The sequence below is a fragment of the Phymastichus coffea genome, unplaced genomic scaffold (assembly GCF_024137745.1).
Source record: "Phymastichus coffea isolate CEN01 unplaced genomic scaffold, Cenicafe_Pcof_1.1 PCOF00078, whole genome shotgun sequence".
NCBI classification, from domain to species: Eukaryota; Metazoa; Arthropoda; class Insecta; order Hymenoptera; family Eulophidae; genus Phymastichus; species Phymastichus coffea.
The window spans coordinates 1,223,725-1,243,602 of record NW_026706889.1 but is presented as its reverse complement, the minus strand read 5'-3'; the positions used below and the strand labels follow the sequence as shown (position 1 = coordinate 1,243,602).

The 19,878-nt window shown below is 40.6% G+C and overlaps 1 protein-coding gene across 4 annotated transcripts in view; it reads right to left on the bottom strand.

Moving 5' to 3' along the window:
- Nucleotides 1-230: 230 nt before the first annotated feature.
- Nucleotides 231-19,878, bottom strand: part of LOC131668499 (5-hydroxytryptamine receptor) — a 49,201-nt gene continuing 29,553 nt past the window's right edge. For 3 of the 4 annotated variants that reach the window (XM_058942728.1, XM_058942727.1, XM_058942729.1), the window contains exons 4-8: nucleotides 11,240-11,383; nucleotides 7,663-7,818; nucleotides 5,848-6,008; nucleotides 4,086-4,652; nucleotides 231-2,392 (exon numbers count right to left, since the gene is read on the bottom strand). In XM_058942728.1, the coding sequence (XP_058798711.1) occupies nucleotides 4,118-4,652; nucleotides 5,848-6,008; nucleotides 7,663-7,818; nucleotides 11,240-11,383 (996 nt within the window). In that variant the 3' untranslated portion in view covers nucleotides 231-2,392; nucleotides 4,086-4,117. The remainder of the gene's footprint in view (nucleotides 2,393-4,085; nucleotides 4,653-5,847; nucleotides 6,009-7,662; nucleotides 7,819-11,239; nucleotides 11,384-19,878) is intronic. The other variant, XM_058942730.1, reaches the window with a different exon arrangement.

Below are 19,878 nucleotides of genomic sequence, written 5' to 3'. Positions count from 1 at the left end.
TCCGGAAAACCGTGGACTGTGCAGTGCGACATTTAAAATTCAACGTGATAACTATGCCGGTTGAAAAGATTACGGCGTGGCAAATTACTAAGAAAATTCTTAAAATGTAAAAATTATTATTCTCCGATGCAATTTTTCACATGGAAAGAAATTAATTAATGTAAAATGAAAATGGATTAAGAGCAGGATTGCAGGTTGCAAATGACAACAATCGTTTGTTCGTAATTTCCGCCTGATACTTTATTTTATTATTCTTTGAAACTTGAACGATGTGTGTCTTGACAATGCGATTCGCTTGATCGAGACATAATAATTTTATATGATCAGGTGGTCGCAGTTATAATATTTACGTTATATATACTTTTTTGTTTGTTCATTCATAAACTCAACGACATTTTCGCGCGATCTAGTTTGCATTTTGCCGCGCGGCGACGGCGAGTAAAGAGAGACTAGGAGAGCCTCCTCCGGTTGGCTGCTGTCGTGTAAGCGTAATAATTTAAACTTACATCCTCACTGTCTCTGTCTCTGTCTCGGTTTGCGCCTCGCGCCTCGCACTAGAACAATAAAGCCAAGCTGCGCCGCTCGTAGTTCAAAGCTTGCGCGTCGCTCGTACGTACAGGTGTGTGTGTATTAAAATTTATACAGACGCATATATATATATATATATATATATATACACACCGGAAAGATGTCGGAGGTTTGTTGTCAAAGATAAAAGTTCGCGCGCGCGCGACTATCTAAATGTTTCTGAATTCAACATGGCCAACCTGAAACAACAACGATCTCGCATTCTCTTTAAAAACCTATAACGCTCGTTAGAATTATTTACAGGGGGAAAAACGCAGTTTCTCGCAGGATAAAATCTCTTGTTTATTCTTCAATTGCTCGATATCTACTTTTTTATACGGACACACGCGCGCGCACAACATACATACATACACACACACATACACACACACACACACGCACACACACACAACATATTTATATATGAATTATAAAAAGCGAAACCCCCAAGCTCTCAGCGATGTGTGACACAAGTGATTCCGCCTCGTGTAATAACAAATAGTTAAGACGCGCACAACTGCTTAGTGTGTCGTGTTTACGTGCAGAAGACGCGCCTTGCTGTATAAGCGTGTGTCGTTTCGATCGATAATTTTGCTTTGTGTATAGAATACTATTTACGAGTATGCAACATGCACCTATATTTAGGCGATAAAGTTTATTATTCTGACCGAAGGGCACGCGCGCGATGTGGCTTCATCAAATTGAAAGCCTTCACACACCTACGCGCGGCTCTTGCTGTAATACCATATGATCCTTACGTATTGACATTCCTCGCGTTCTTAAACTAGCGATATCTATGATCCAACGCGACGAATGCGGGTATTTTTCTCCCTTTCTCTGCAAATGTCTGTGCTTGAACGCAACGATATGCGCGAATAATTTTGTTACCGTTCTTTCGCAGAAAATTCATTTGCCTTTTCTATCCAAGGACGCGTAAAAAAGTTACTAACTACGATACTTATATTTTCTATTCTTTACCTTCTCTTCGTCTTCTGTCGGAAGACATGACTTGATATTACACTCCCGTATCGTTCCGAATGTGTGTGTATTATCACTGCTAACAATTTTTTTTCTTTTAACTTTAGAATTCTTTTGTTACTCTATGCCATCGAAGCGCTCAACTTTTCTCCACGGCGTGTATGTACGTATCGTTTTCAATAGAAGTTTTAGCCGTCTACTCGCCTGCGAACGTCGAAACAAAAACTTTCTTCAACGGAAAGTTTGAAAGTCAATGGACTTGTGTGATAATACGTGTGTAATCGTGGTCTATGTATTTTGAAGCTGCAGTGAAAAAGAACCATAAAAAAATGTAACGATTTACAGTTTCTCAAAGTAGCCGTGACGTCATATCCAAGTCCTAGCTACAGGGCTCAAAGTAGCAGGTGGACACGTCGTGACGAGAAGAAAAGTATGTTTTATTTCGAGGAAAAGAAAACAAGAAAAATAAGCTTTCGGTCGTTGTTAGCGCGTAAGAATAAAAAAAAGCGCATAGTGTGCAACGATGCGGCGGTTGACTCATTGCGAATTCATGTTGGCGCACCAAGTTATCTAGGCTTTCTCTATTTTCTAAGAAATCGGAGTCGCCTGTCCTCCTCATAAACTTTATTTTCTTAAAGTCTTGCCGCTTTTATGCAGTTTTCAAGTTATAAGCCGAGCCCGGGACGCCTCGCTACTGTCTCCTTTTGCCGCTGCTGAGTTTTTGATATACTGTCCCTTGCACACACCGGTCGACGGCAGCAGGGGGTAAACATTTTTCTGGTTCTAGGTGGTCCATAAGCCTGCGTCTGCTACAGTTCATCGGCATATTTGTCCCTTCTGGAGGGACCTGCAACAAAAAGCGATCGTACGTTTGTTACGCTATCGGCGTCGATAATAGTGAATGAAGAAGCTCCGCCCATTCCTTCGATTATAATTTACAGCTTTATGGCGTCAGCTTCTTTGTTGAACTGTTCTAGCTGCCAAACCGTATAATCGTCAACGTAAAAGCTATCGATTATCTATATTACGTATAATAGTAGACGGATTGAAAAAGTAAAAAAGAATATAAAACGACAAACTTTAACTTCAAATGGTAGTTTTATCTCTAGCAAAATCTGTTGCGTACAAGTATGACATTCTTACAGAACGAATTTTTTGCTTGTCTTTCCTATATAAAAATATTAATACTTAATTGTACGATGTAGTTTATTTAAAGGGCATATTGATTGAATTTTCAGATAAAAATAAAAAATATAATGCATCACGCATGACGGCGAAAATGTATAATTGGTTAATGCTTATGCAGTTGGCACGCTCGACACAAATGAAATATGTTATCTACCGTACATAACGAATCTCGTTTACAGTATTGAAAAATGCATGTAAAAAAAAAGAAACAAGCAAGCCGCGACAGCTTGATAGATCACTGCAAATGTCAAATGAAAAGAATGAAAAACAAACGCAGCTCGACGTCGATTGCACGATACGTCTATAAGCGCTAAAAATAATCGAGTGACAATGAAAATGTCGACGAAAAAAAAACGCAATTAATAGTCTGGCGGGCATATCGTATCCATTTTGATCGGTTGTCGATAATGACACGCGGCACAGCACGATATCCCAGCAAAAACATTGAAGCCTCGCCTATATAGGCAGAGGAGAGTAGGAGACACGTCACACATCTGCCTCCTCTCGTGCCAATATCGAACAAAGGAAACAAAAGACGAAGTAGATATTATCTCGTTGGCTTTATTCGAAAATACGAAAAAACAAAAAGAAAAAATTGTGAAATACGTAGGATGACGCGCGTACACTTGGTAAATTGATCGATCAAAATGCATGGGCGCTCGAGATACATGTCTTGAAGCGTTCACTCATGCAGCCGCATGTAATCACGCGCTACGACGACTTGGGCTCGTATGCATGTGTACGCATATGCGCGCATAGTTTAGGCGAGCGCTCAAGCGCAATTACAGCTGCGCTCGGGCGGCTGCGAGAGTGAGACGAAGCGTATATAGAGATTGAAGCTGCGAGCTCATCTGTTGAATTTTAATTCACTCTGTAACGGTGCGAAGCACAAGCGATGAGGGATCATCAAGCCAGGCCGACGGCTATAACACTCGACGTGCCAACGCGCCGACGCGCCGATCCGCAGCTCGGTTAGTTAACGCTCGTTATTGCTTTTATTGATTGTCCTCGATTTTCAATCTTCGGCGCGACTTCAGCGTCGAGGTCTAATTACTCTTCGTTTCACTTTGCTTATACGCCCTTCGGCTTTCTCTGGTTTTCAATTCATGCGGAATTCTAATTTAATCCGATGAACAGCGATCGAGTCTGATTTCAACGAGCCTTTTGTCTTCCGCTTGTGAAAAAAGAAAAATCAAAGCGACGCAAAACTCCGCGTCAGAGAACAGCAATAGAAAAAGCTATGGAACCTGAAAAGCCCCAAACTACCATGTTGACAATCCCAAAGCTGCGACCGATCGATCGTCGAGCACACTCGGGAGAAAGAAAAGAGAAAATAGAAACGTGCAACGAACCTTTAAAGCGTGGAGGTTGCCGTGAGTGTCGGTCAGCGTGCCTGCCTTGGTGGCGCGATACCGAGTATCCTCTTGAAAGCTTGTCGGAACTCGGGCGAGAACACGGTGTAGATCACAGGGTTGAGGGTGCTGTTGAAATAGCCTAGCCAGAGGAACACACTGTCGACGAGATCGGGCGGTTGGCACGGACCGCAAACAGCTCGCAGTAGCGCCACGAGGAAAAATGGTAGCCAGCAGGCGACGAAGGCACCGGTGATGATAGCCAATGTCTTGGCTGCTTTACGTTCGCGTTTCGCCTCGATAGTCTCCCTCGTCTTTCGCGTCGATGCCGTTATCGTCGTAGTCGTCATCGTTGTCGTGGCTGAGCTGCTCGACGTCAGCGTTGTAGTCGTCATCACTGTTGTGTGCGCTACCGCTGGCGTTGTTGCCGAGGCTGTCTCTGCCGTTGGTGCAGTCGTTGCTGCCGGTGCATTGGCTCCATTATGCGATGACGACTTTTCCGGTGAAACCGACGAGTGATCCGGCGTCGAGCGGGTTATCGTGAAGGCGGTTGACTCCTCTCGTGGACTATACGTAAAAGTATTTGTTATTTTCATCGCAACATTCACGCCGATTGCTTTGTGTAAAGAACAATTAATCTTGGTAGAAATGCAGTTCCGTTTCGCCTGATAATTAGGTTCCGCAAAATTTTAATTATCTGCAGCGTTTCGAGCACTCTATGAACAGCCGAGCAGCCAAGCTCGCGGCTGTGGTCGAAAACTAATTAATAATTTTCAGTCGATTGAAAACTCGAAACGAGAGAACGAGAGGGAGAGAGACAGAGAGAGCACAAGCGCAGGTCCATTTATTTTAATTCTCTGAAACTTTAATGAAGCAAGCAAACAATGTCTGCATCTCCAACTCTCTCTCTCTCTCTCTCTCTCTCTCTCTCTCTCTCTCTCTCTCTCTCTCTCTCTCCTTCTAATTCAATTCAGAGAAAATCCTTCGAAGTAGAGATGGAGATGGAGACAAAAAGAGAGAGGAGAGAACTGATCGGACTGTACGCGAACTTTAGGGAATGATTCTGTTAGTTCAGTTGATCGGACCAACTGCCACCATGCTCATTCTCCAAGTTGAACAACAATTCATAGAAACAAGTGGACTCGTACTCTCCGAGACCAAGAGTATATAAGAAAAACATGCACCAAGAAGAAATAGCAAGAATATGTTCCAATGTAATAGCAAGTGTCAACTTGATCGTTTGTTTGCTGAGACACCTCTGAAAACGGTCTCTGATGTCAAGGAATTCATACATATAAATAACCCCTAGATGTCGTGAAACTCTCAGTTATGAAAATTAACAAGCAAATGTAACATGCGAGAGATGCTTATTTAGTTTCTGTCACTTTACACTAGTGAGATGGAATTACTGAACTGATATACAGTAGTTGATGTTAGAGGCAAAAATGTATACAAAGTAGACATAAAAATAGTTTAGTGTGGCTATGTCAATAATTTAGTAATAAACTGTTAAATTTCGTATTTAGAGTTTTTTTTTGGTTTAATAAAAGAAATTAATTTATTTCTGAAATATCGCAACAATGAACAAACTAATAGTGTTCAAAAAGATCTGTAGTTGTGGAAAATGCATTTCTGTAAATTACTCAATCAATCACTAGTCAATCATATTATAAGTGAGTAGCGTGAAAACGCACCTACACAAATCAAGTTAAACGACAGGCTAAAGCATGTCTTGTTATATGTAAATAAGACAAATGTCAACCTTTTCCTGACAAGCCTGAGAATTCCTCGACGTTCGCGTGGCGGTTGGATTGTAGTTCCCGGTCGCTTACGTATTCGTCTTCGTGCCGCCTGGAATATCCTCCAGTATAGAAAGAGGATTACTAGCAGTGGTAAGTAGAATGTGGCGCATGTTGCAAATATCTGCAAAAGAAGGAAAGATTTGATATTGATAAAATGTCATTGCTTTACTTCTTCTTCATCTTTTTCATTAGTCTATAGTGATTGAATTTTAAAAATGTATTTTATCAACTTTATTCGGTCGAAAATAACGTAGAAATAGTATGTGCAAGCGCTTACAATTCGCGTTTTTGTCGAGACGGAAAACCCGTTCTCCCTTCAATCTCAAACTTAAATTGAAGCAAGCTACTTTAGATAATATCAACTAACGAAGAAGAAGAATCCTCATATCTAAAACACGATCGCAAACATTTTTCTCCTCTGAAAACTTGATCTCCCTTCCTCTCTAATATAATGCATTCGGAAATGAAAGGTACGTCGAAACATTGTTCGGAGAGCCTGAACAAAAATCCAATCCAGCAGCAATCCCTTGACACGCGTATTTGGCAGTGGAAATCAGTCGAACCGTTGCTTTCTCTCAGGTTAGCTGTCAATTTTATACGCGCATCCCTCCGGCAAAGTAGAGCCGAGAATTGCGGAAAAAAGAGAAAGAGACGAGAATTGCCGATAATTCCATCAGAGGTTCGATACGTCGACTCTCTTTTCTCTAGGAGTCTAATCCATTAAAAGGGATGTGCTAGCGTCTCCTCTTTTTCTTTTTTATCCGATAGATGCGTGAGCTTTTCTCTCCAATCAGCGAGTTTGTCTGGAAAATAATCTTATTTACAAGGCGCAAAACTTAGGAAGCGTAGGCCGTGTCGAAGTTGACGCCTACTTGTAATAGATGCGCGAGGCGTCCAACCTATATAGCACTAAGAAACTGAAATTTCATCTCCTGAGGCGAAGGCAATTTCAACTTGGATTTCTAATCTTAAAGACTGATTTCGTTGCCTATTGATTAGTGATCTCGTACAACCTAACTTTTCCTCGATTCTTACTTCCTTGATAATTTTTAATTTTATAAATACAACCTATTGATTGATCACCTTTTAAAACACGTTTTTTTTGTTAACACAGCAATATTCTATAAATCGTTCTCATCGAAAAATCAAATGAATATTTAGTGGTTCATGCGGAATGAAAACAAGACAAAGATAAGAGCATTCAGTAAGTTTAAGCGAGCAATCAGAGGCTCTTAAAACATTAATGATGCAATATTTCTTCTTTTTCTATACTCGGAATAATTAAAAACACATTGTGTAAATACCCTAACGCTTCCAATCATGAGAGAGAGAGACAGACAGACAGAGTGGCAATCTACGATTGGCGAGAGGATCCAACAAAACCCCGTTAGTAGTTTCGGTAAGAGCAATAAAAGGAATCGCGCCATTAAACATAAATAAAAAAGAAAGGTCGTGCACGAAGTACGTGCAAACGGCTCTCTTTCTTTTACTCTCTCCCTCTCTCTCTTTCTCTTCGGCTCCGTTTGGCATCTCCCATAAGACAAAAGTGGAACTCCAATCGAATTTTCCGCAGAGCTTCGGCCACACACAATCGAGTAACTTCTCCGTTTTACAGCGAGACGAGCGCACACCATTTATCGCCCGCCACTGCACTGTCTCCCAAGCCGCCAATCGATAAGCTCTATACACTCACACGGTTGAGCAGATTTTCATGTCAATAAAACTGTGCGACAGTGGCCGATTCGTATATATTTGCTCTGCGGCTCGCTTCTTACCTGATAGGCTGGGTCTTGCGAGATTAGGCATCTTCCTTCGGCGATTCGATCCAAATAGCCCGGGTCTTTCCAACCCAATTGTGGTGCCAGAGAAACACCCAATGCTACTATCCACACGGCCGCTATCAAGAAGCCTATGCGCCGTGGATTCCGCGCCTGTCCAGTGAAATTGGAAAAAAAGCAATTCTTTAGCATGTTTTTATCATCACATGCATTTCAAATAAATACAATTGAAATGAAGTACATCAATTAAACATATCAGCTGATAATATTTCCACGTCATGTAGAAATGAGTTTGCTTGGCTACAGCGCAATATCTTAAAGCTAATTCAAATTTTTTGCATACTACCAGTCGGTGTAGTAAGCAATAAATTTTACAAAAAAAAAGCAGAAAGTAATCACATCGAAGGGTCGTATTTTAAATTTTTTTACAAACCTATTCCGTAATATACTTGCAATTTTAAGAGGGTAACGAGTTTTTCCAACGAAAGAAAAATAAAATTGCACAACGAGTTCGCAGCAAAAAAAGAAGCGAGATTCGTTTCAATGTAATGCTCATGTGGGATTGCGATCGCGCTGTGGAATTATTAAACGCGAGTGCGCGGAGTCAGGAATTCGAAAGAAAAAATCATAATAATGAAATATCCGAAAGAAATATCCCAGCGCCGCATCTCACCCGGGCAAGTATTTTCGCGAAATTTATTCTCGCGCCGTGTGCCAATGTAAAATTGCAATCCATACACGATTGCACGAGACCAGCAAGACGAATGTATATTGGATGAATACGATTACGTTAGATATGTTCGCGCACAGCGCACACGCAGTAAAACACCAATCTCCCTTCGTAAATATCAGGCGAGCATCCAGGAAAGAAAAAAAAAATAGAAGAAAAAACACAACGGAGCGAGAAATGAAAGGAGATCGATGTATGTTCAATATATGATATCCACGAGATGAAGATATAGCGCAAGCGAGATAATCCGTGATATTTATTCGCGATTATACATATACCAAGGAAGCCCATAAATAATTTCATAATGTGTGCGTGTCGCGTACGTGCATGTCATGGAGATATCGAGATCGAAAGACGAGCCATTCAATTCAGACCCCGAGAGCGATTAGACTTTGTGTACCCATGTGAAGATTGCGCGCACTTGTCTTATAGATGGCTGGGCGACCAGTTCTAGTAACAGTAGAAAGCTTTCTTTCTGACCCTTGTTGTTGAAAAATGTCGAAAGCAAGCTAGAGGATCAGACTTTTTTGGAATGCCGAGGGGATGTCACGAATAAAATTTTCTGCTTCTTTTATTTGAGGGTTTCAATATGCTTTCAACTGTTCTGTTTGAAAAACTGATATTGTCGATCCTCGTTTTCCTTTATCAATTGGAATAGCGTTAGGCCATGTTTTTTTCCCGAAACATTCACGATATGCTTTGTTTTTAACAGAAGACGTTACTTTTTTAGTAATGTACTATTGTCAAATGTTGGTTTTCCAAAGGTTTCACAACGTCTGAAAAATAATTTTCTTTTCGTTTACTGTTTCCATCATTCGTTACATATTTTAGATAGATTTTCAATTGAAATTTGTTCAATTTGTTGATAGATTTTCAACTTTGAAATTTATTTGTTGTAAAAATTAAATAAAATTATTTCAGATTGAATAGATTTTAAAAAGATCTTTAAATTCAGTCAATAACAACAATACAAACGTAGAAAATAGCAAGCATACGGACGCGAAAAAATTGAACAAACAGAACAACAGAATCTTCGTTTTTCAATATCAAAAATGAAAAGGCATCTACAACCGACAAATTAAATTGAAGAATAAAGAGAAAGAGAGAGAGAGAGAGAGAGAGAGAGAGAGAGAGAGAGAGAGAGAGAGAGAGAGAGAGAGAGAGAGTGGAAAGTAGATTGAACAGAAAAATAAATAGTCAATCTCCATAGCACATTGATACATTTGAGAAAACAAAGGGAGTTGGAATGGAAATATCACTAGAATGTCGCGCGCAGACTTTTTGCTAGGCCGTTTATACATAATCTTGACACTTTTGCCTGACGGCTGTTTGCGATCTGGAATGAACTCATCAAATTGGCGACGGTGGTGCTATTCGGCGAATGTAATTCCAAAGGACCTATGCCAAGTCGCCCTAATGATATCCGTGCTTCGGGTATTTTTGACTTGGAGCCAAGCGACAGCAAGAGAGATGGGAATTCATGAAACGAACGCGCCTTTTGATGCCCCGTGAATTCTTCGAATTTCTCCGATAAATCCGGAGAATCTGGCGATAATGAATGCTCCTTAAAGGCTGAATCGTATTCTCGCAGCTGTGGCTCTTTTCCAAGCTTCGATTAAGGTCCCACTTATTTACTTATTTCTTTGCTCGTCAACTTTTTCATTAAAGGACAATATTAAATTCAAGCAGCTACACAGGCAATCCAGCGAAATTATCGCATTCCAATTAAATGATTCGCGTAAGAGCTATCGATCATTCGATACTCTCGCTTTGTAATATTATTCCAGTGAATCTCGTTACCATCAATCATCGCTCGCTAATTGGCTCTATAATTGCCAGCAATGTGAAACGACGAGATGAGCCCAATGTTTGGCATTCGAAGCCGCTAAGCAAATTAATATCTCCCAAGTATATTTAACGATGATTATTATAATACTGTTGCATAGTAATTTAAGTCGGTGGGTGCATTATAAATGTTCCTGGAAATTTAATTTGTACGCGGTGCAGTGCGGAAGAGCACGTCTAGACATATCAACGATAAATCAGCATTAATCCGTATTAATCAGGGAGGCTCCAACTCTCTCGCGGGCAATTACTCAAGCTACATAAACGCCATTAATTTCACTTTTCTCTAGCGATTCTGTCGCTCTCTCGCTCGACGAAAGTTTTCTTATATACACCGAGTCTATCCTTCTTATTTGATCATCAAAACGCTCATAAAAACGGAATTAGTTTTCCTCTCGTCGAGTAAATGGACGCATTATACGTCAACAGCGACGATGTTTCTTTTATTGCTTGTTCTCATTACGTCGGTCGATTTTACGAGGGACGCTCTTGCTTCCTTTTCTTTGCTACTTCTTTCAGCCTCGCGACGCGGACTGGCTTTAGGTTTTTCGTTAAGAGACTCTCGTTGGATTATAATCGCGCGAGGGAGCGCTATTTCCAGTCAATTTCATCAGTAAACTCGGCTCTGTTGTTTGGCCTGAGAAACAAATTATACGCAAAAGAAGGGAGTACGTTTACTGCGATTGCCTCTGTTTATAGAGGCAATCGCAGTAAACGCACTGCTACAAGAGTAATGTCATCTCTTGGCAATCAACGCGCTACTCGGGGGCCAATGTCATTCGTCGTTGCAACAAAGTGAATTTATTTGCCGAACATTTAAGCAGATTCGAGTAGTGGCGAAGGAAGCGATAATAAGCAGCAATATCAACTCAAGAACCGCACGCAAGCGCGCACTTGCGCACTCGCGCACTCGCGCACTCGCGCGGACTTGTTTATGCGCAGCTGTGTTTCTGCATGCGGACTCGGCCAGGCAGCAGCTAGATACGTGCGTTAATTAACCTGTATATAATTTAGATCGGTGACAGCCCAATATCTGTCGACTGCGATGGCCACCAGATGCAATATGGAGGCCGTGCAGCAGAGAACGTCGCTGATGGTCCACATGTCGCACAGTCTCGGCCCCAGAGACCATCTGGAGTATATCTGCAATGAGACGAAACAATTCCACAACTTTATTCGTCACAAACTTCCTGTGGAGTGCGCCAGCTTTATTCTTTCGAAAAATCCCATCTCACACAAATCTCATCTACGCTCCTTTTTCTTTCCTACTTTCTCATCTTTCAACGGTACGAACGTACTTCGGCCGGACTACAAATGTAATTCTCGCATTTGAATTTCCAGCTAGTAGCACGAGTCCAATACAGACGGACGCCTTCTTTTTCTCCTTACAGGTAGCAATATAATGAATAAAAGACCAGCGGTTCGGTAACAATTAACAGCAGAGCCTCGACTGCGTTGACTGCTTTTCAAATGTACATTCCGTACCGCGTTCGGCAACCTTCTATGAAAGATTGGCGCGAGCGCGGAAATGGCAACTGTAGAAATCACGTGCCCCGGATAGTTACACGCCTCCCCCTTCGGAAACTTTCAACAGCGATGTAACTTAACGCATTACAGAAGAGAGAGAAGCTATTAGATAGTGGCTCTCTCCTTTAACAATGGCTAAACTCGCTGGGCGTTATTAATAGGAGTTTCACCGAGATAACTCGAGCGCTTTGAAAGCCTTCCAATAAGCCCCCCCCTCACGCTCTCTCTCTCACTCTCTCTCTCTCTCTCTCTCTCTCTCTCTCTCTCTCTCTCTCTCTCTCTCTCTCTCTCTCTCTCTCTCTCTCTCTCCAGAGGCATATTAACGCGATCGGCCCGATAATAATTGAGCCGTACGCGCGCGCGCTCGCTCCGCGCGATTTATCGATTAACGTGAACGCCTGCATGATTTCTGCTGCTGAAAGCTCCATGATGTACGATCGTATATTGGGAGAAGCCGCTTTCCTACTCTGCACAAGCAGCAGCCGAAGCTACATGTCGCGAAGTCACTGCAGTGGCCAATATACTTGAACAAATAGATAAGTGTGTTTTTTTGCAAATTGTTGAATCAACTTGACATCGAAGCCGACTGATGGCTGAAAAACACAACCGACAATTCCAATGAACGTCATCGCGAACTAACGATTCGTATTTAAAATAACGAGCAGAACGCTCAACGAAAAATGCGAAAAAAGATTTGAAAAAAAATTGGCTGCTGTAGTCGGGCGTACAGATAGAAGTGAACTGTATCTAATTCAAGCGGATACCCGACTGCACACTGTTAGAAAAAAAAGGGCGAGAATAGTAGCCCATCGGAGTAGGAATATGAAATAATCCCAAAATGTGCGAAGTCGAACAGAAAGGCTGTAGTTGGCAATAACGGGCTGTTACGCAGCTTCCAGAAAAAAATTCAGTCAGTTTCTTTCTCAGTCTTTTTTCCGTGGCAACACATATCTGTTCAGCGAGGAAAAACCTGATTGAGTTCCTTTCGCCGTAGGCTAAAGCCGCTCTCGCGATCGATTGAATCAGTGCTGCCAGCAGCGTCTCTCTCTTTTTTCTTTTCCGCGCTCGCGTGCAACGCGTTAGGTGACCATTGTGGCTTCGAGGAAAAACTCGCTCTCTTACCTCACGTCTGCATCTGGAATAACATTCATTATCCGATTTTCGTTTGTAAGGTCTGATGCTTCCGAACACTCTAGATCTCTCAGCAAATCATCTTCATATACTTTAACGTCCAATTGTGTATGCTTCTCCTACGCAATGTCAGTTGCTCTGATTAAAAGCTTAATACGTCACGTGTATTTACTCTTTTTTCAGACCTTTCGTTGCGCAATCGTACGCCCGTCAATGATTGCTGTTTCGATAAGAAAACTATTGACGCAAGGGATTTCCCTCCGTTTTGCTCCAGATTCTCGAGAGAGGCGACATTTTGCGTATTGCTTTGCTTTCTAACTTTCCCATGTCGCTTCAACTCTTATTGATTTTATTTCTCATTTATGTATGATACTTCACTATTTTTATGTCGGATATTTTTTACTATGATAATAATAACAAACCATTTTATAGTATTCACATCATGTTATTTGAAATTAGAGATGAAGAGTCTTAATAAAGTCCTTGGAAAACTTTTCTAACGAGAATAATAATAATTGGCTTTAACGTAATTTCTGTGCCATTAAATAGAAAGCTTTCATTTATGCGGGTCTCCAAGGGTGAAAAAAGTGTGAGAAATAAAAGAAAAAAAGGAACGAAAATGAAATGAATTGTATTGGAAAATAGTGCTTAAAATAAAATGCAACTAGCACTTATTGATTTTACATAACTGTGAATGAATTGCTTCTCTGGACTGGCGGAAAATTACTCTGGCACGCTAATGGATTTGATGAAAGCAGTGAATTTTGAGAGGCCGCACCGACAATGAAGTATTTCAACTGAGTTTCGTCGTCAATTCAAGTACTTTGCTCGCGGCCGGTTCCATGTAGGAAAAATAAGTTTTCTGCGTTAATTTAATTTTTAGATTTGTTTTGAGTTATAATTCGATAAATTAGAGAAAGACATTTCATTATTCGTTGACCGAAAACCACAATGATATTAATGATGACTTAACTTATTAATGAAAGTCAAGTAATTAATATCAGTAATAAAACATAATAATTGTTGCATTGGTACAATCTCATCCATCATTCAATAAACACTTTCAGAACAAATGTTCCGTTAAGGTTATCGAACGTACATTGAACCAACAAAGTATACAAATCTACCGTCATTACTCTTTCAAGGTCAGGTTTAAATGGTCAGACGAACGATCAGCACTCGATAATTGTCTTGCAACGAGGAAAGCAAAGCGAGACATAAGCTTACATTATCCGTCATCGTCATATCAAGAAAGCGTGATAAAAATATACAGAAAGTCGAAGAAAAATAGGCCGAAACGTAGCGAAGAAATAACGCTCAGCGGAATAATTCAGGTTCTCTGGTCTTTTCTTTTTTCGGAAAGAGCAAAGGCGCCATTTGTTATCGTTATCATCAAACCTCACGGAAGACAGGAAGCCAAGTGCCTCTCGCCAGAAAGAGAGAAAATGGACGTGTGTTACAGAAACACAAGGGAACGCGCTCGGCAATATCCCTCGATATTCTTGCATCGCACGAGAGAGAGAGCGCAGTTTTCGCGTGATGATATTGCGCCACAGAGAGAAAGAGGGAGAGAGAGAGAGAGAGAGAGAGAGAGAGAGAGAGAGAGAGAGAGAGAGAGAGAGAGAGAGAGAGAGAAAGAGAAAGAGAAATAGTCGACTATGCGGCGTAAGCGAGAGCAGCGGCAGCTCGACTGCCACAAAGAGAGACAAAGCCGTATAAGTGCACGGGCTCTTTGGGTATTGACGCTGCGCGAGACTAGAATAAAGTGTCCGTGCGCGCAATAGACAAGAGTGTGAATTTCATTTTTTCACACAAATGAAATATGGATCTTTCTTGTTCTTTGGTTTCACGTAGTAAAATTGATATGACAGCGACTTTATTTTACTGACATTTTTTTTGTCTAGCATGAGAATGTCATTGACGGAAAACGATAACCAGTCGGTGATTTTTTTTTATTTCTGCATTTAATATATCTGTCCAGGCATTCTAGTTGAATATGACCCTTTGTATCTCCAGTATTTAATCGATTGTTATACAAATGTAGCAAACCGATATCTACGAATGCGATATTCGTTGGAAAAACTATCTACAGCTATTTTATGCATTATCATTTATCATTTTTTACTCCCCCAAAAATAATAGTATATATCCATAACAAAATACAAGGTATATTGAATGATTTTTTTTTACCTACATGAAGATGTAATAATATCCAACTATCGGATTGTCTTTTTCTTCCTCTTTTTATTATTCTGTCTTGATTTCAAAGTGTGTATAGCAAATAGATTGAGATTTATTTATGTATTCATTAATTTACGTTTCTTAAGTCTCGTATTGGTGATGGATGCCTTTCCCTTTCTATTTTCACGATTTATACGTAAAAAACGTGTTAATAAGTCATTGATTGAAAAAAGTGAGTGAATCTAATTCCTTGGAAACTCACAATTCCGTTAGCGATAACCACAGTAGCAAAAAAGTCAATAACATTAACTCTTTCGACACAAATCCTCGGTCGGCGCACAATGTCAGAGCAAAGAGAGCAAGCATGTGAAAAATTCCAATGTTCAGGGCTAACAAACGAGCGACATTCGCTTGCAAGCTTTGGTCTTTTACAGTCGATCGACGCAAATCCGTTCGCCGTTAGGCTAACATAAGGGAATCCCTCGTTTATAAGCCCGAGAGAGAAAGAAGAGAAAGAGAAAAAGCGCGGAGCTGTCGATCACGCGATATTACTGCACGATACGATATCTAGAAATCTTTATTAGCTGATCTTCACATGTATACGCAGAACTGCTGCTGCTCCTTCATGGACATAGAGCTTCGGCGATTTCCGCGTATTATAGTGCTCTCTCGCTGGTCACTATGGCTCTTTACAACTATTGCTTCTTGATGCGATTACTTCGGCCGAGGGAGCCAGGATCTTCCTTTCTTTTTATGAGCTCTGTTTGATGCTACTTAGCTTTCCTTTGTTTTTATGCTTATTACGAACTTGAGCTTTCGTACGCGTGGCGTTGAACTGGAAAGGGATATACTACTAGTAGCTTGCTGGGGGAAAAAATAGGGTAAATGGAAATACGTTGACGAGCTTTATTTTTGTGCTGTATATACCTACGTAGTGTTCACACGAAGGAAAACTTTCCGCAATTTTTTTTTAAGCAAACTCTACCCTTTGGTATTTTAACAAATTGTTTATTGGAACTTGTTTAGAAATCATCACGTATATCTGTCTCAATTCTATCTTTTCTGCTTGCTAATGTATCTCATGATAAATTTCCTTCTCGGTGTAAGTATAACGTGAAAGTGCAGCATTGAGCTTCAACAAACAGAGCAACCAAGTGTCAGATAGCCGATTCTGTCAATGCCTTACCGTCGAGTTCGGGAGAGTCGGGTGACGCGCGCAAGTCGATAAGCCAAACTCAGTATACTAGACAAGCGAAACACTTGTCGTTAAAGAGAGTCGAGAGAAGGGCTAAGCCAATGAGCACTGGGAGTTGAAGAGTTGATTCGCAACTGAGCAAGTACATGCACAATCAAGTCTACCTCCTGCGGGACCCATATTCTCTCTCTCTCTCTCTCTCTCTCTCAATCGTCTAACTCCAAAGTGAATAAGAGATGCAGACACGGCCATTTCTCTCGCACCATTGCTTTACTTTGCTAGCAAACGAAATCTCAAAGTTTGACACATTCGACTGGCTTTTATCAATGTAGACAAAGTGTCGTTATGATGTAGCTTGATTGTTCAGAAAAGAACAACTGCACTACTAAACATTTTAATTGCTTTTTCGATTTTTTTTAGTTAATTATGCTGTTAATTATTGTAATAATAAATGACGTTGCTCGTTATTATATAAGTGTGTGTGTTTAACAGTATGATTAGCAAGTGAGTTGCCTACGGAAAATTTTTCTGGATGCATTTGAAAGTGCTCGTGATGCCATAGGCTCGGCTGTCGCGGTAAACAATTCTTTGCGACTTTTCAGATCTCAAGGAGTTAAGCTATCACGAGCACGTGGCGGCTAGTGTTGTAATCATGATGACGAAGACGATGACAGCGAGTTTATTTTACTATGAACGGGTCTTCTGATGAAGTTTCGTTGCGAAAGGATAGCTTTCCAACGGAACAGTAAGTAAGATTAAGAGGCTGCTTATTTTCTGCCTTTCTTTAGCTAATTCAATTTTCAGCTGCCGCACGCGCATTAGAGCGCGGTTATAAATCACGCCTCGTGTCGAAAACGCTTTCATTAAAACTTTGGCGAACGCGCAACGAAACTTAACATTAACGATATCTTCTCTCTATGCGCTGCTCGTGGAGTTATCATTATACTCTTGATTTGAGTTTGAAAGCATGAAACCTGTTTTAAAATAAAGATATAACGTCATCTCGTTCTCGCATATAAGATAACTTTTTGCCAGCTCGAAACAAAATTAAATACACGCGTGTCCACGTAGCCACGATAAATTAATTTGATCCGGGGCTAATAAGGCCAACGCGCTAAGGAAATTGCCGACCCATGGGATTGTCGGCTGAGCGTAGAAAAAAGAACTCGACGACTAGACGGATAAAAAAGAGAAGAAATATAGCTCTCGCGGGTAGAGTCTCGCACGTAGCTACGAAAATAAGTAGACTGAAAATAGGTGTTGCTGTAATTTTTAATTCATGCTCATTACGTTTATACGGCCATTTTCTTCTTTTCACGTTTTATTTTTGGGCGCCAGAACGATCATGCTTTTCATCGTTTTTCAACGCAATGTAGAAATTATTTTGCGAACACACAATAACCAATCGGGATATTAATATTGTTCACGTCCGCGAGAGGAATGTACCGTTTGAACCGGAGAGCACGAATTATTGTTATACGTTTGGAACTGCAACTCAATTGAGTTTTCACTTTTTGATAGAAATATTGACTATGCAATTACTACACTGTACCGAAGCTCTTGTATTGATAAAAGTTCAATTCTTCGCATTGATAACACCGAAATGAACGTGTAGAGTGCTTTCGACGTACACAGCAATTTTTCTCGATTACGCTAGACCTTCATGCCAAGTAATAAATATAAACAATGAAATTTTAAATATTCTAACATAGGAAGAATCTCTGGTATTCAACGAGGAAAGAAAATTGATCTTTCGAAAAAAAAGTGGAGAAGAACGAACTTAAGAAAAGACAATATCGACCAGGCATTCCGAGAAAGAGAGCATCAAACCGATCCCTTCCATACGCTTCTTAATTCTCTTACAATTCTCGAGAATATCAAGCCGTGCAAAAGTGCATAAAAAAAAAAAGATAACGCTATCTCTGGTCCAACACCGCTGCTGATAAAAAAGGAGGGTTGCAGTCACCGAAAGTATAGCGTGCCATGCGCGCACATGCCATTATAGTAACGCGACACGGTATATAACTCTCGCACGTGTGCATGTGTGTCGCTCGTGGAAAAAGATTCCATCGACTAAAGAGGCCGTAAAGACCCAACTACGCCATATGTTTTCGCAAGCTAATACCATGAAATGGACTTTCAAGCAGGCATACATCAAGCTTCTCTCTCTCTCTATCTCTCTCTCTCTCTCTCTTTCTCGCTTGACCCTCCAGATCAACTCGGGGTCAAATAAAATCAACGGCAACCTTGCGCTTCGTATGTGTTCTTATTTTCGCTTTTTTCACACACTTTGTTCTATCTCCTTTTGGGAGGGAAAAGCAAACTAAATTAATAACTTTGACTTGTTTCTGCGAAATCTCGTAGCACAGAATCACATAAATTCGTTAATTTATCCCACATATAAGCTCGGCGGATAGTACGCTCCTCGTATCTCAAAGGTCGCGAGTAATTATTTCAGGTACTATCGATAAAGTCTACGTGCCGAATACTAATGGCTCACGCTCGTCTGTCCGCAGTGAACGAGGGATGGGTTAGCGAGAATTGATTCAACACGATGATTATGCATGCGACGTTAACTCCTCTCGAGGATTCACTCATTAAAATTGAACGAACTAGAGTCCAATGATTTCCATGTAATTTCCCAGATGGACGCGTATACGTGTCGCAGTGATAAATCAAGCCAACGAAAAATTCGCGTCAAAAATGTTTCGATATAATGCAAACTGTTCAAGTCGGTAGGAGAGAAGAGCAACTTTCATGCAATAATCAGATATATGATATATCTGCCGGTTATGTTTCGCATTTTCATGCGACGCTTTACGCGAAATGCGCGCGTGTAAGTACCCGTGGCATTATGCTACGCAAACTGATCTCAACACTCTCTCCCTCACCCCCTGCCTCTGACTCTCTCGCTCTCTCACTCTCTCCCACGTGAATACCAATTTCAGAATTGGATATATTTTACGGTTGATCTGTTTTATTTTAAAAACTAACAATGGATAACTAAAATGTCCGCTTTTGTCGGTGGAAGTGAAGTTTTCGATGTCGCAAGGATATTTAATAGTTTTCCAATTAAAATCTCTGATAGAAAATTAAAAAACAAGCGTATTTTCGTTGAAAATAAATAAGAGAATTGAATTTTCATTTTTTGTAAATAAAAACTCAATCCACAATTTCTTTCCAATAAATCAACTCCCTTTCAATAGAACAATTTCCACATTCGTTTCACGTATCATGTTTAAATACATCGCAGATCTATTGACATATTATTGAAAAATAGCAACAAAGAAAGTATGTGTTCCATTGAAAGGTGAACAAGCAGAGGAAAAGAAAGAGTCGGACTAATCGAAGAAAAAAGGAAGCACACCGTTTATTTGTAGAGCAGGTAGACATGTATACACGAGGGGGTTATGAAAATTTGATTTCAATATACGTGCGAAAAGGGCGCGGCGTCTCATTGCATTATTCAGTATGTTGTGCGCTAAAGGCAAGCAGAAAAAAAAGGAATATATATACACACACACACACACACAGAAGCAAGATCCTATAACTCGAATAATGCAACCTGGAGAGTTACGAGCTCGTAAAGACGTATCGCTCTGGT